Source organism: Monodon monoceros, unplaced genomic scaffold, assembly GCF_005190385.1.
Source record: "Monodon monoceros isolate NGI ecotype Baffin Bay Population unplaced genomic scaffold, NGI_Narwhal_1 Super_Scaffold_11, whole genome shotgun sequence".
In the NCBI taxonomy this organism is placed as follows: domain Eukaryota; kingdom Metazoa; phylum Chordata; class Mammalia; order Artiodactyla; family Monodontidae; genus Monodon; species Monodon monoceros.
The window spans coordinates 141,908,019-141,924,668 of record NW_021703767.1 but is presented as its reverse complement, the minus strand read 5'-3'; the positions used below and the strand labels follow the sequence as shown (position 1 = coordinate 141,924,668).

General features: G+C 39.0%; 1 protein-coding gene across 3 annotated transcripts in view; it reads left to right on the top strand.

The window, feature by feature from the left end:
* TOP2B (DNA topoisomerase II beta) overlaps window positions 1-16,650 on the top strand; it is a 66,720-nt gene continuing 50,070 nt past the window's right edge. The window contains exon 1 of one of the 3 annotated variants that reach the window (XM_029213599.1): window positions 1-173. In XM_029213599.1, the coding sequence (XP_029069432.1) occupies window positions 108-173 (66 nt within the window). In that variant the 5' untranslated portion in view covers window positions 1-107. The remainder of the gene's footprint in view (window positions 174-16,650) is intronic. The other 2 variants (XM_029213601.1, XM_029213600.1) reach the window with 2 other exon arrangements.

Here is a 16,650-nt window from a genome sequence, read left to right as displayed (position 1 = left end):
GGCGCCGCTAGAAGAGCGGCGGGCGCGCGGTCGGTGCGGAGCGGCGGGGCCGGGCGGCCCGCGGGAGGCGGAGCGGCGGCCTCGGGCCGGGAGCGGAGGAGCGCGCCATGGCCAAGGCGGGCGGCGGCGGCAGCGGCGCGGGAGCTGGCGGCCTCGGGGCGCTGACCTGGGTGGTGAGTGGGGGCGGCGGGGCGGCGGTCTGGGCCGGGGCATTGTTCCCGGGCGGCCGTGGAGGGCTCCGCCCGGTGGATCCTGTTGGGGGGGGGGAGGACGGGGGAAAATCCGGGCCCCCAGAGGCGCGCCCCGTCGGGGCGCCTGCCGGCGGAACCCCGCGCCCGCCCCTTTTCTTTCTTCTCCGCCTCGGCGGGGGCTTGGGCTGCGGGCACGCAGCGTGCACTTGAAACTTTGGGGGGCAGACCGTGAGCAGGACTGGGGGCCCCCATGCTTCATTTTCTTTGCTGTTGTGCAAGCTTTGCAGGGCGGTGGGGCAGGAGATGGTGGGGATGGTAGGGGTGCGTGTGTGACCGTGTGGGTTAGCGGTTGCTCCAAATGTGTCTTAAGAGAAGCCGGGAGAGAGGTGCGGGCCCGTGTGCGTGTGCTGTAAGTGCCACCATGTGTGACGCTCTCGCGTCTCAAGGAAGAATGGATTTGGTGAGGGATGCGGCTGCAGCCGTGTGCACTTCAGTGCCGAGGGTCTCGTTCTGTTGGAAGCGCGCTCGGGATGGCTCTTTCACAGCAGTGAAACCCTGTAGCTCGTACGTCTGTCACAGGGGGATTATTAAAAGCGCTTACCTGCGTCAGCTTCCCAGGCGAAACGGGCGGGGGTCTGCGTGGACAGTGTCGCCGAGGTGACCCAAGTGATTTGTCCTGGAGTCAGAGCATTTCGGCGCTCGGTTCCTGCTGCTGGCAAGTAGTAGAGGAGGGAAGACCTAGAGAGATCTGATTCCCACGGCGGATCAATAATTCACCCGCATTTCACTGGCTCAGCAGAGAGTTCAGACCAGGGTCACTTCCTACACACACACACACACACACACACACACTCAGTAGAGAGTTCAGACCAGGGTTACTTCCTACACACACACACAGCAGGGTCACTTCACACACGCACACACACAGCAGGGTCACTTCACACACACACATACACAGCAGGGTCATTTCTCACACACACACACACACACACACACACACACACGGCTCAGCCAACTGACTAGGCATCCAGGAGAAAAATAAAAAGCCTTACATTTTCCCAGGGGACTTTGGATGCACCCTCCCTTTTCCAAAACACCCAAGGAGACTTTCCTATGGGCATTTTTATTAAGTTCTTCATTTTCTCTTTGTTTGGGTGAGGTTTAGGCGAGTTGTACCGCTAACAGGAAAATATTTTGACCATTTATGTTTGCATGCCAAGATGATTTGTAGACTAACTTGCCAGACTGTCATTGTTGGATCTGTCCGAATTTTGTATATTACTTCAATAATGTAGTAAGTATGAACAGACTAGAGCCAGGAGAGAGAAAACGTCAGATAATAAGTTAGCCGTTCACGTGAACATGGTGGGGGGGCGGCGGGGAGGAGGGGGAGGTTTGCATAAATGCAAAAGAAGGCCTTTACCGTCGTTACTAAAATCAAACAACTTCGGAAAATGGAGTTAGCCAGATGGTTCTCATTCACTGTTTGGAAGTGTTGAGGCCTCATCAGTGTTTCCTCTGAGGACCTCTGATTCTCTGTAATGGTAAACATTTTGCTCCAAGATTTAATTGGTTAGTTTTAACATTTAAAAGCAATATTTTTGTTTACTGTTCCTTAACTTTGTAGATAATGAAATGACCACTTTTTCTTTCAATCTCAATAGGAAATTTTCCTTTCATTTACAGAAGAAATTTCGTGAAACTTAAATGGGTGTCATTCAATTATCAGAAAAATTCATTTGAAACTAAAATTGACTTACTGATTCAGTATTTTCTCACTGTAAACCTATATGGGAAATATAGTAAAATAAATAAAAATCACTTAATCTTTTATTTATAAATTATATCCTCTTGAATAGAAGTTTATTAAAAAGATAATCACTCCCTAAGTCTACTTTAAGATTTGCTGCTTGCTTTAAATTTGTCAGGTTATATGAGCATCTTTATGTCCATAATATACACCATTGACCGTAGACCATAGTTTAATTTTATGCGGGGGGGGGGCAATATAGGGAGGTGGTTATGAGCATGGACTTACTTTGGTATCATTGATGTAGATTCTTATCCTGCCTGACACGTAATCACTGGGACTTTGCACAAAGGGACCTAATCTTTCTAAGCCTGTTTCTTCATCTGTAAGATGAGGTTGCATTGATAATTAAATGAGTAATATACATTGCTGGGCTTAATAAATGTTTGTCTTTATCGGTGAAATTCAAGAAATACACACTGAGAAGAAAGTTGCTTTTACATAAAATATCTTTGAGCCAGAGTGAAAGCAGATTATTCCTTTGCAAGAGTTCAGGAGTTTGTTGCGGAGGTCATCTATTTCTGAAGAGGGTTAATTTTGCCTGCTTTTTTGAAGCATGTCATATTGCTACTTGTTTGTGGCTAACAGGAAGAAATAAAAATTGAATCAGTCCCTGCTATCGTTCTTCTTTTTAGGGGGTGGGGGTGGGTAACACCATGTGTTGCTGGTAGTAACTTGTGTTGCGATATGTGCTACAGGGTAATGTTAACATTGTCACTGCACAGAAGTTTACATTTCTGAAACCACAAAGCAAAGTGGTTTAAGATTATTAACTTCTCTTTAATAATAGTGCATTGGGTTTGTGTTTGATTCGCAGTATCTTAAAAAGATACTTTAAAAAACTAAAAAGTGAGGGCTTCCCTGGTGGCGCAGTGGTTGGGGGTCCGCCTGCCGATGCAGGGGGCACGGGTTCGTGCCCCGGTCCGGGAAGATCCCACATGCCCGTGAGCCATGGCAGCTGGGCCTGCGCGTCCGGAGCCTGTGCTCCGCAACGGGAGAGGCCACAGCAGTGAAAGGCCCGCGTACCGCAAAAAAAAAAAAAAAAAAAATAGTGAAAAATATAAGTACTATATAGTAAAACTATTTTGAGTTAAAATTGACAACAGCTATGAAAGCTTCTCTGAAGCAAGCAGAATTTCTTGAACTTTTAGTTTGTAAAGCTTTTCTTAAAAAATGTTTATTTATATATATTTATTATTTATTTATTTTGGCCGAGCCGGGTCTTCGTTGCGGCACGTGGGATCTAGTTCCCTGACCAGTGATCTTTCCCAGCACCCCCCGCCGCACTGGGAACGCGGAGTCTTACCCACTGGACCACCGGGGAAGTCCCTGGTTTGTAAAACTTTGATTTGTAGACCCTAATAATCTGTTTCATTCAGTCAGTGTTTTATCATGTTTAAGTGGCTGCAAAAAACAAATTTTGTTTTATTAGAATACAGTTAATCACAGTGTGAATATTGATCTTTTCCCAGTACTACTCTAATTTAGTAGATTAAGAAAAGAAAAAAACCCCACTGTAATGGAAAATATTAAGCCTATAAAATTATGGTGGCCAGAATGGTATAAAGACACTCTCTCTATCATCAAGCTTCAGCAGTTACAGCTCAAGGTCACCCACGTTTCCCCTCTCGTTATCTTGAAGCAAAGCAAATTCACTTTATCTGTAGATATTTCAGTATTCACCTCTAAACTGTAAGTTTCTTAAATATAAAACTATTAACATTGGAGATTTTTAAAAGTAAAATTCAATGAAGTATAAAGCATACTTTGTTTTGACTGTGAATATTTCTAATTTAGGAAACGTGACTATATTTAAATATTATTTAAAGATTTGTATTAAAAACTTTGTTATAGTGGCTTATTATTGCAAGTCTAAACTCCTCAACCAGACTTTCAAGCCACTTCTTTTATAAACTATGTGCCAATTGAAATTTATTCCATATCATCCTAATAGATTTACCTCTTCACTTGTCCCCTGGGCATCATGTTTGTTTTTGTCACTTTGCATGCTTATCTTTCAACAGAAATGCCTCTCTCTTTACGAGTCTAATCTTAATTACCCTTCAAGGCTAGCTCAGGGTCTCACCAAACGTTTATCTTCCAGTTTATACTCATCTTTTTCTGTCACCCTTATGGATCATAAAACATAAATATCTTTCCTTTTAATTAACTTTCATGTGTGATACTTTTGTTTTAACAATTAAATTATCAACTCCTGGAGTCAGACCATGTATCCTTTATAGTTTTTAGCAAAGAGCTGGATACATAATCCAACCTCAGTTATTGTTAACCAGTTAGATAATTGACATACTAACTTCCTCAAAAGTCTTCTGTCATTCTTAGGACAAGTGGTTACATAACAATGTTCTTTAGATACATTCTCAAGTAACTAATTCCAGTTACAATGAGAACAATTTTTAGAAACTGTGCTAACTTTTCTGAATAGAAGTGGGTGTGTCCATCAGTAGTTTCAGATATGTTTAATACTTGGGTGATAGCAACAGTTGCATTTTACTAAGTACGTTAAAAAAAAAATAAGCCTCTTTTGTATTTTTAAAAATCTTAATACAAATAGGACTCAGTTTTAAAGAAGAGGTGAGATCGGTATAATTATTCCCATTTGCAGAGAAAGAAACGGGCTTACAGCTTAGGTAACAAACTGTTAATCATGTGACTAAGGCAAAGGTGGGATTTAAACCAGGCCTATGTTCCTAACCATCATTTACACATTCCCCTGGCTTAAAGACAGTAACAACCAAAACAATTTGTCTTTCATTCCGTGATATCTTTCCACTAACCTTTCTTTTACTTTCACACAAAAAGCTACGGAGTACACGCCCCTTTCAGGGTGTATGTATTTTGAATAATGTTGTAAGTGTGATACCTTTTAAGAGCATGGGCTATGAAATCACATCACCTGGTTTCGTAACTCAGCTTCTTCAGTGCTAGCTTTGTTAGCTTACATTCTTCAGACCTCAGTTTCCTTGCTGTAAAAAGGGAGTCATTAGTAATGGTGTCTACTTCATGGAGTTTTTATGAGAAATGAGAGTACTCATATAATTCTCACAGTGCTTTGCCCATGGTAAGCTCTTAGATGAGTGTACACACACACACACTTGTCTTCCCCCCAAAAATCAAGGGATCGGTATTTTCACTTATTTTTTTAATTTTATTTATTTATGGCTGTGTTGGGTGTTCGTTTCTGTGCGAGGGCTTTCTCTAGTTGTGGCGAGCGGGGGCCGCTCTTCATCGCGGTGCGTGGGCGTCTCACTGTAGCGGCCTCTCCCGTTGCGGAGCGCAGGGTCAGTAGTTGTGGCTCACAGGCCCAGTTGCTCCGCGGCATGTGGGATCCTCCCAGACCAGGGCTCAAACTCGGGTCCCCTGCATTGGCAGGCAGACTCTCAACCACTGCGCCACCAGGGAAGCCCCGCTCACTTCTTTTGTCTGAGAAGATTTTCTTATATTGCAAAATGATCACCACAATCAGTCTAGTTAACATTCATCACCATACGTAGTTACATATTTTTTTTCCTTGTGACAAAAACCAACTCTTAACAACTTTGATAGACAACACGGTATTATTAACCATAGTCACCTTACTGTACATTACATCCCCAGGAAATTATTTTATAACTGGAAGTTTGTACCTTTGACCACCTTCACCTATCTCCCCGCTCCCCCCAACTTTGGCAACCACTGATTTGTTCTCTGTATCTATGAGTTCGGTTTTTTTGTTTTGTTTTGTTTTAGATTCCACATACAAGTAAGATCATACAGTATTTTTGTCTTTCTCTCTCTGACTTATTTCACTAAAATTATGCCCTTTAGATCTACCCATGTTGTCCCAAATGTCAAGATTTCATTCTTTTTCATGGGTGAATAATATTCAATTGTATACAAACACCCCATTTTCTTTATCCGTTCATCCATTGATGGACATTTATGTTGCTTCCTTGTCTCAGCTGTTGTAAACAGTGCTGCAGTGAACATGGGGATACATATATCTTTTCAAATTAGTGTTTTCATTTTCTTCGTATAAATACCCAGGAGTGGAGTTGCTGTATCATATGATAATTCTATTTTAAATTTTTTGTGAGACTTTCATACTGTTTTACATAGTGACTGCACCAATTTATTTATTTATTTTAAGGAAAACACTTTTAACCAGCTTTATTGAGATACAATTTACATACCATAAAATTCTCCCGTTTATAACATACATACAAGTCAGTAGTTTTTTTTTAATTTTTAAATTAAATTTTATTTTTTTTTATACAGCAGGTTCTTATTAGTCATCAGTTTTATACACAACAGTGTATACATGTCAATCCCAATTGCCCAGTTCATCACACCACCCCCCCACCCCCCCCCCCCCCCCCCCCCCCCGCGGCTTTCCCCCTTTCGTGTCCATACATTTGTTCTCTACATCTGGACTGCACCAATTTACAGTCCCACCAACGTGTACAAGGGTTCCTTTTCTCCACATTCTGCCAATACTTGTTATTTTGATAATAACCATTCTAACAGGTGTGAGGTGATACCTCATTTTGGTTTTGATTTGCATTTCCCTGAGATTAGTGATGGTGAGCACCTTTTCATATACCTGTTGGCCATCTGTATGTCTTCTTTGGAAAAATGTCAGTTTAGATCCTCTGCCCATTTTTTTTTTTAATGAATTGGTGTTTTTGGGTTTTTTTTTCTTTTGTGTGTTTTGTTGTTGTTTTTTTTGCTATTGACTTGTATGAGTTCTTTATATATTTTGGATATTACCCCTTATTAGGTATATGATTTACAAGTATTTTCTCCCATTTGCTAGGTTGGCTTTTAATTTTGTTGACGGTTTCCTTTGCTGTGCAGAGCTTTTTAGTTTGTTGTAGTCCCACTTGTTTATTTTTGCTTTTGGGATCAAGTTAAAAAAAAAAAATCATCGCAAAGACTGATGTCAAGGCATGTACTGCTTATGTTTTCTTCTAGGAGTTTTACGGTTTCAGGTCTTACATTCAAGTCTTTAATCATTTTGAGTTAATTTTTGTGTATGGTGTAAGATAGGGGTCCAGTTTCATTCTGTTGCATGTGGCTGTCTAGTTTTCTCAACACCACTTATTGAAGAGATTGTCATTTTCCCCTTGTATATTCTTGCATCCTTTGTCATAAAGTAATTGACCATATACGCATGGGTTTATTTCTGTGCTCTCTGTTCTGTTCCATTGATCCATGTGTCTTCTTTAAATGACGTTCACCGTTTTGATTACTATATTACTTTGTAATATAGTTTGTTTGTTTTGGCCATGCCATGCGGCATGTGGGATCTTAGTTCCCCTGCATTGGGAGAATGGAGTCTTAACCACTGGACCGCCAGGGAAGTCCCTGTAATATAGTTTAAAATTATGCCTCCAGCTTTGTTCATCTTTCTCAAGACTGCTTTGGCAATTCAGGGTCTTTTTTGGTTCCATATAAATTTTAAGATTGTTCTATTTCTGTGAAAAATGTTGTTGGAATTTTGATAGGGATTGCATTGAATCTGCAGATTGCTTTGGGAAGTACGGACATTTTAGCAATATTCTTTTAATTCATGCACATAGAATTTTTTTCCATTTATTTTTGTCTTCAATTTCTTTAATCAATGTCTTATGGTTTTCAGTATACAGTTCTTTTACCTCCTTGGTTAAATTTATTCCTAGGTGGGGACTTCCCTGGTGGTCCAGTGGTTAAGACTCCATGTTCCTACTGCAGAGGGCATGGGTTCCATCCCTGGTCTGGGAACTACCATGCTGCACCGTGTGGCCAAAAAAAAAAAAAAAAAAAAATATTCCTAGGTATTTTAATTTTTATTGTTTTTGTTTTAATTGTAAGTAGGATTTTCTTAGTTTCTGATAGTTCATTGTTAGTTTACAGAAACACAACAGATTTTTGTATATTGATTTTGTATCCTGCAACTTTACTAAATTTGTTTATTCTAATAGTTTTACGGTGGAGTCTTTAGGGTTTTCTCTACATAATATCATTTCCTCTGCAATTAGTGACAGTTTTACTTCTTTCTGATTTGGATGCTTTTTAGAGAAAGTATATTTTTTATTTTCACTATGGACATTTAAGCATTTCTTATGATATTAAGTATCCCTCATCTTCTACCTCTCTCCTTGTCCCTTGGTTTGGGAGGGCATTTCTGGAAGTACATTAATGCTGGGTAGATAACATGGCCCTCTCCGTGGTTATATGGGTGAAACGTGGCTGAAATGAATATCAAAGCATGGCAGCCTTGAGGGAGAAAAGAGGAGGAGATATTATAAAAGGGTAATGTGGAGTCTGAGACAGTCTTTATAGAAGATAGGAAAAGAGGCTTGTTGCTAAGCTTTTGCTGGTCTCACTTTTGTTGGCTTAGTGATGGTGAGATTCCTGTGCCTGTTGTGTGGATGAGTGGCTCAGTTCCTTTTTTGCACCAACTGGCAAACCATCTCCTTTCCCCTCTTTGGCAGCAATTCATTCTTCCACAGAAAAACAAACTATGGGCGATTGTCTCAAATTGCTGTATATCAGGTGACCACTCTGAACGGAAGAATCTTTCTTTTTACAGAATGATCTTGGTACATACTCTTAGTGAAATTAGGAGTTTGTTTTATTGGAATGTTTTTTTTTCCTTTTCTGGTAGTTGAAGTATTCTTGATAAAGTTTGAGTCTTTGATAAATATTAAATCTATATTCTTTTATTAGAAGTTAGCAATATTGCAAAGTGCTGTAAAATAGATTAATATTTTTAAATAGATTTAACGTATCATTTTGACATTTTTGTTATAATTTAAGAATTCTCAATAAAGCATTTTTTAACATGGCAGCCAGCTTTTGAACTTTAGAAAAAGTCAGTTATGGCATCATCATATGTATAAATCACAAATGATAGAATTAAAATTTTTTTAGATACCTGGAGGATATTTATCTTAATATGGGTTTATTTTGCATTTTCATTGCCTTTAGTTTTATGTGGGGATGAAAATGTGCCCTGAGTGCTTAGATTCCAGTATAATTGGGTGCTGGCGTTATTTATTACTATCAATAGTTTGGTGCTTTGTCCGCACAAAGACAATAAAATAAATTACAAATAAACTTAACTCATAAGATTTCAATTCTATCAGACCTTAATGAAAATTTATTCTGAATGCTCTTTGTAGTTGATTATTTTCAATGGCATACTGTTAATTTTTATTCAATGTGGAATACTTAGTGCAATTACTGTAGTACAAGATACCGTATTACTATGAAGATACAAAATAAGAAAAGGTTAAATCTTTTTTTTTTTTTTATCAGAAGACCCCTTTTTTTTTTTATCAGAAGACCCCTTCCTTTTCATCGTTGAAAATGAGCATAATTCTGTTAGCCTATAAGTATCAAATGTATATCACTCTCCTTTTCATCTGTGGGCTTGAGAGTGCTTTTATAAATGTGTAGATATGAGTTTGCTGGACTGTTTTTATAGAAATTAATTTCTTGATTTCTTTTCTGAATATTATCAGCAACACCGATTGAACTGAATTTCTACTCAAAGTGGCTTTCTTTTCAAGAGCTAGAGATAGTGGTAATAATAGCTGCGGTGAAGGTGATCAGTGAATTTTTCTCATTTAGTTTCTCTGTTCTCAGGCCAAGGATGTTTGTATTCACACCTATTTGTTCTAGGGATGGGGCCATCCCACTGAAGCGGGGGGAGTTGCCCTCCCTCCCTTACCTTCAGATTTTGAGTTTTAGTGGCCTGGACAATATTCAGGGGGACACTTTCTGCTAATAAACAGGAGCTGCAAGAGACCATTAATCCAGGCTTCTGTCAGAAAAGCTGACAGACCTCTCAGGGGAGACCCTTCTGTGTTTGCTGCCCTGAGTCAGTGCGCGGTGCAGGCTGCCCCTAGTTGAGAGTAGGAACGTGCACTCCCTGCCTTCTACGCTGCCAGGACTGCCGGCTTGTTTTGGTTTCACTGAACCTTTTTGCCTAGATTCTAGTGAGAAAGTTGGGACTGCATAAGTAATAAGTAGGTACAAACAGTGTCTCTAAAAAAAGAAACCTTCAGTTTTATTCTAGCTTATGTTCTCGTATACATGGATTAATAAGCTTTGAAAATAGTTTAATATATGTTCATTGTAGAAAGTTAGAAAATGTCTATCAGAAAAGAACATGAAAAATATTTCTACTTCTCACAATTTTTATTTATATTCTGTTGGGTAAACAGCATTTCATATTTTTTCCTAGGTGTGTATGTATTGTGTGTAATTTTTTTCTGATGAAAATGGGCTCATATTTTTTAATATCCTTTTGTAACTTTATTCACTAAACAGTATAATTTTAATAATCTAATTTAAAAATACTTGATTATATATAATTTTATATAAAAGTTATAGTAAGGGAAGTTTCTAATTAACACACCTATTTTTTTGTATAGGTAATTAATATTTACTCAATTAAATATCCAGGTTTAAAGGTTTATATGAAGTTTTGGAAATTATTTAATATCATCATGGAGAGTTGATTTGAAATATCTACAGATCATCTGTTTTATTATGGTATTCTATAAACAGTGCACAGTCCTTAAGCTTTTCATTACTTTAAATAGAATGGTACCTTTTTTTCTTTCCTCAACACCTGTCATATGACATGTAGGAAGAAATATTTTGGCATAAAATGTTTTAAGTATATTGTCACACTTACTTTTTAAGTATTTACGTATTATTATATTCCTGGAAAAGATTACAAATAGTAATCTAACAAAGCCGACTACATATTACATAGTCTTTGATTTTTGAGACATTATTCTAGCAAGAATGACAACTTTTTGAACTGGATAAGGATCTGGCAGGTGCAAACCAAACATTCCCTATTCTCATGTACCGATTTGGGAGGAAGAGATGGCGACTGGTTGTAAGGGGATGTGGAAAAAGTTATAAATCCTCGAAAAAGGAGTGAGGTGAGGCTCTACCCTGTTTTCCATACCAGTGTGCCAATTTAGCTCAGTGTTAACTCTCAGGGCTAAATGCAGAAGTCTCTGTTGGAGTCTGATCTTAAAAATGTTTCCTTTGTGGTGGGCTTTGTTTTGGAGGAGTAGCCTGGGATAGGAAAGCCTTTACTCGCATTGTTATTATAAGTTCCTGAGGTTTATGCCAGAATTGCAAAGTTCTAAGTTAATGGGGAGAGGTTACTGTTATCCACCTTTGAATGCATAGCATTTATCATCCTTAAGCACTTTCTTAAAGAATGAGATCTTGGTCATTATGATGGTGGTTCTAACTATTCTGAGGACCCATTTAAAAAAATGAGTTATGTTTTTATTATTAGATTTGTTTCTATAAATTATCTCGAAAAGCAAGGGACATGATTAGAAATTTGGAGACTATCTGGCATTTTAAAAATAACAGTTCATTTTTCTGGCCAGCAGGTTCGTCATGTAATTAGCTTGACAGAAATAGAATATGAAGACTTTATGAAACAGAATTTTCTTGTGTCCAAAGCTATTTTTAATTGAGCAGTGTTAATGGGTAACCTTATAAATGAAAGAATGTATAAGAAAATCTCTTTAATTTTATGTAAAATTTATGGCATTGGAAGATTGTAACTGATGTTTGAATTTCCATAGGTTTTATCTGTTAAAATTCTTGTCTTGCTTTAGACTACTCAGAAGTTATGTATTTTGATTTTTTAAACATACATTTGACATGTTTTTGAAAATAATAACTTTAAAGATGATGGTATGGCTATGCCTAGGTCTTGAAGTGGTATGTTGCTTGTTCAAATGCACAAAATCTCTGCCCCCCATTGTTTGTCTTCTGATTGTTTCATTTCTCCTAAAATTCAAATACCTATGAAAATATCTTGCTGTGTCTTATATTTGAGTTATTTTGGGGCTCTGAAAAAACGGCCATCATAATAACTTTCTCTTAGTGGGATGTCTTAGTTGTCAGCATTAGGGAATCCCAGAAGGAGAGAGATGTGTTCTCTGTTGCTATGAAGAAGACAGGGAAGTCTCCAGACACTGGGAATTTTTGTTTGGGATCCTTATCTCTGTAGGAGTTAGAATTAGGATCACAACTTCTGCCTCCTTGGAAATAGCAGAGAAACTGGAATTATAGGGTGCCTCAGAAATGGGGCATTAGTGCTGGTATGTGAGGAATTATTGGCATGGCCTACAAAAGTGTGAAGTTTGAGATGTCATAAAACCATGCTTGGTATTCTCAGCCCTGTCAGTATATGCTAACTACATAGGTTACTATTCTGTGCAGGTTATTTTTGCCCACTCTTTACTATAGTCTTCAGTAGCTTAATGGCAAAGGCTTACATTTGGAAGTTTTGGGGAGCCCTGCAACCAGCCAGGTTCAGTCGTTGTCAACCTATAACCTGATAAGAATTCACATTGCTTGGAAAGTTTTGAAGACTACAAAAATTAACCTGATATCTTACAGAATTACCAAATATTTCTTTTTTTTTTCATTGCAAATATTTATTTCCATTATGAGATCTACAGAGGCATAATACTGTTAAAATGAGAAGAGTTTCTGAACCGTATACACTTTTATTTTTAACATCTTTATTGGAGTATAAGTGCTTTACAATGGTGTGTTAGTTTCTGCTTTATAACCAAGTGAATCAGCTATACATAAACGTATATCGCCATATCTCTTCCCTCTTGCGTCTCCCTCCCTCACACCCTCCCTCACACCCTCCCTGTCCCACCCCTCTATGTGGTCACAAAGCACCAAGCTGAACTCACTGTGCTATACAGCTGCTTCCTACTAGCTATCTGTTTTTCATTTGGTAGTGTATATATGTACATGCCACTCTCTCACTTTGTCCCAGCTAACCCTTCCCCCTCCCTGTGTCCTCAAGTTCATTCTCTAGTAGGTCTGCATCTTTATTCCTGTTCTGCCCCTAGGTTCTTCATGACTTTTTTTTTTTTTAGATTCCATATATATGTGTTAGCATACGGTATTTGTTTTTCCTCTTTCTGACTTAGTTCACTCTGTATGACAGACTCTAGGTCCATCCACCTCACTACAAATAACTCAATTTCGTTTCTTTTTATGGCTGAGTAATATTCCATTGTATATATGTGCCACAGCTTCTTTATCCATTCATCTGTCGATGGACACTTAGGTTGCTTCTATGTCCTGGCTATTGTAAATAGAGCTGCAATGAACATTGTGGTGCATGACTTTTCGAATTATGGTTTGCTCAGGGTATATGCCCAGTAGTGGGATTGCTGGGTCGTACGGTAGCTCTATTTTTAGTTTTTTAAGGAACATCCTTACTGTTCTCCATAGTGGCTGTATCTATTTACATTCCCACCAACAGTGCAAGAGGGTTACCTTTTCTCCACACCCTCTCCAGCATTTATTGTTTGTAGATTTTTTTTTTTTTTTTGCGGTACACAGGCCTCTCACTGTTGTGGCCCCTCCTGTTGCAGAGCGCAGGCTCAGCGGCCATGGCTCACGGGCCTAGCCGCTCTGCAGCATGTGGGATCTTCCCGGACCGGGGCACGAACCCATGTCCCCTGCATCGGCAGGCGGACTCTCAACCGCTGCGCCACCAGGGAGCCCTGTTTGTAGATTTTTTTGATGATGGCCATTCTGACTGGTGTGAGGTGATACCTCATTGTAGTTTCGACTTGCATTTCTCTAATGATTAATGATGTTGAGCATTCTTTCATGTGTTTGTTGGCAATCTGTATGTCTTCTTTGGCAAAATGTCTATTTAGGTCTTCTGCCCATTTTTGGATTGGGTTGCTTGTTTTTTTGATATTGAGCTGCATGAGCTGCTTGTAAATTTTGGAGATTAATCCTTTGTCAGTTGCTTCATTTGCAAATATTTTCTCCCATTCTGAGGGTTGTCTTTTGGTCTTGTTTATGGTTTACTTTGCTGTGCAAAAGCTTTTAAGTGTCATTAGGTCCCATTTGTTTATTTTTGTTTTTATTTCCATTTCTCTAGGAGCTGGGTCAAAAAGGAGCTTGCTGTGATTTATGTCATAGTGTTGTGCCTATGTTTTCCTCTGAGAGGTTTATAGTGTCTGGCCTTACATTAGGTCTTTAATCCATTTTGAGTTTATTTTTGTGTATGGTGTTAGGGAGTGTTCTAATTTCATTCTTTTACATGGAGCTGTCCAGTTTTCCCAGCACCACTTATTGAAGAGGCTGCCTTTTCTCCATTGTATATTCTTGTCTCCTTTATCAAAGATAAGGTGACCATATGTGTGTGGGTTTATCTCTGGGCTTTCTCTCCTGTTCCATTGAACTATATTTCTGTTTTTGTGCCACTACTGTACTGTCTTGATTACCGTAGCTTTGTAGTATAGTCTGAAGTCCGGGAGCCTGATTCCTCCAGCTCCGTTTCTCTTTCTCAAGATTGCTTTGGCTATTTGGCATCTTTTGTGTTCCATACAAATTGTGAAATTTTTTGTTCTAGTTCTGTGAAAAATGCCAGTGATAGTTTGATAGGGATTGCATTGAATCCATCTGTTGGTATTATCTTTAATTTCTTTCATCAGTGTCTTATAGTTTTCTGCATACAGGTCTTTTGTCTCCTTAGGTAGGTTTATTCCTAGGTGTTTTATTCTTGTTTTTGTAATGGTAAATGGGAGTGTTTCCTTAATTTCACTTTCAGATTTTTCATCATTAGTATATAGGAGTGCAAGAGATTTCTGTGCATTAATTTTGTATCCTGCTACTTTACCAAATTCTTTGATTAGCGCTAGAAGTTTTCTGGTAGCATCTTTAGGATTCTCTATGTATAGTATCATGTCATCTGCAAGCAGTGACAAGCTTTACTTCTTGTTTTCTGATTTGGATTCCTTTTATTTCTTTTTTCTTCTCTGATTGCTGTGGCTAAAACTTCCAAAACAATGTTGAATAATAGTGGTGAGAGTGGGCTGCCTTGTCTTGTTCCTGATATTAGTGGAAATGGTTTTAGTTTTTCACCTTTGAGAACGATGTTGGCTGTGGGTTTGTCATATATGGTCTTTATTATGTTGAGGTAAGTTCCCTCTATGCCTGCTTTCTTGAGGGTGTTTATCATAAATCGGTGTTGAATTTTGTTGAAAGATTTTTCTGCATCTATTGAGATGTTCATATGGTTTTTTGTTTGTTTTTTGCGGTACGCGGGCCTCACTGCTGTGGTCTCTCCCGTTGCAGAGCACACGCTCTGGATGCGCAGGCTCAGTGGCCATGGCTCACGGGCCCAGCCGCTCTGCGGCATGTGGGATCCTCCTGGACTGGGGCACGAACCCGCGTCCCCCGCCTCGGCAGGCGTACTCTCAACCACTGCGCCACCAGGGCAGCCCGTTCATATGTTTTTTATTCTCAATTTGTTAATATGGTGTATCATATTGATTGATTTGTATATAGTGAAGAATCCTTACATTCCTCGGATAAACCCCACTTGATCATGGTGTATGATCCTTTAAATGTGCTGTTGGATTCTGTTTGCTGGTATTTTGTTGAGGATTTTTGCATCTATGTTCATCAGTGATATTGGCCTGTAGTTGTTTTTTTTTTTTTTTTTTTTGCGGTATGTGGGCCTCTCACTGTTGTGGCCTCTCCCATTGAGGAGCACAGGCTCTGGATGCACAGGCTCAGCGGCCATGGCTCACGGGCCCAGCCGCTCCGCGGCATGTGGGATCTTCCCAGACCGGGGCACAAACCCGCATGCCCTGCATCAGCAGGTGGACTCTCAACCACTGCGCCACCAGGGAAGCCCTGTAGTTTTCTTTCTTTGTGACATCTTTGCTTTTGGTATCAGGGTGATGGTGGCCTTGTAGAATGAGTTTGGGAGTGTTCTTCCCTCTGCTATATTTTGGAAGAGTTTGAGAAGGATAGGTGTTAATTCTTCTCTAAATGTTTGATAGAATTTGCCTGTGAAGCATGTGGTCCTGGGCTTTTGTTTGTCGGAAGATTTTTAATCACGGTTTCAGTTTCATTGCTTGTGCTTGGTCTGTTTATGTTTTCTATTTCTTCCTGGTTCAGTCTCAGAAGGTTGTGCTTTTCTAAGAAATTGTCCATTTCTTCCAGGTTGTCCATTTCATTGGCATATAATTGCTTGTAGTAATCTCTCACAATCTTTTTTATTTCTGCAGTGTCAGTTGTTACTTCTTTTTCATTTCTGATTCTGTTGATTTGAGTCTTCTCCCTTTTTTTTCTTGATGAGTCTGGCTAATGGTTTATCAATTTTGTTTATATTCTCAAAGAACCGGCTTTTAGTTTTATTGATCTTTGCTTTTGTTTCCTTCATTTCTTTTTCATTTATTTCTGATCTGATCTTTATGATTTCTTTCCTTTCGCTAACTTCGGGGTTTTTTTGTTCTTCTTTCTCTGCTTGCTTTAGGTGTAAGGTTAGGTTGTTTATTTGAGATGTCTCTTGTTTCTTAAGGTAGGATTGTATTGCTATAAACTTCCCCCTTAGAACTGCTTTTGCTGCATCCCATAGGTTTTGGGTCATCGTGTTTTCATTGTCATTTGTTTCTAGGTATTTTTTTTATTTCCTCAGTGATCTCTTGGTTATTAAGTAGTGTATTGTTTAGCCTCCATGTGTTTCTATGTTTTACAGATTTTTTCCTGTAATTGATATCTAGTCTTATAGCATTGTGGTTAGAAAAGATACTTGATACGATTTCAGTTTTCTTAAATTTA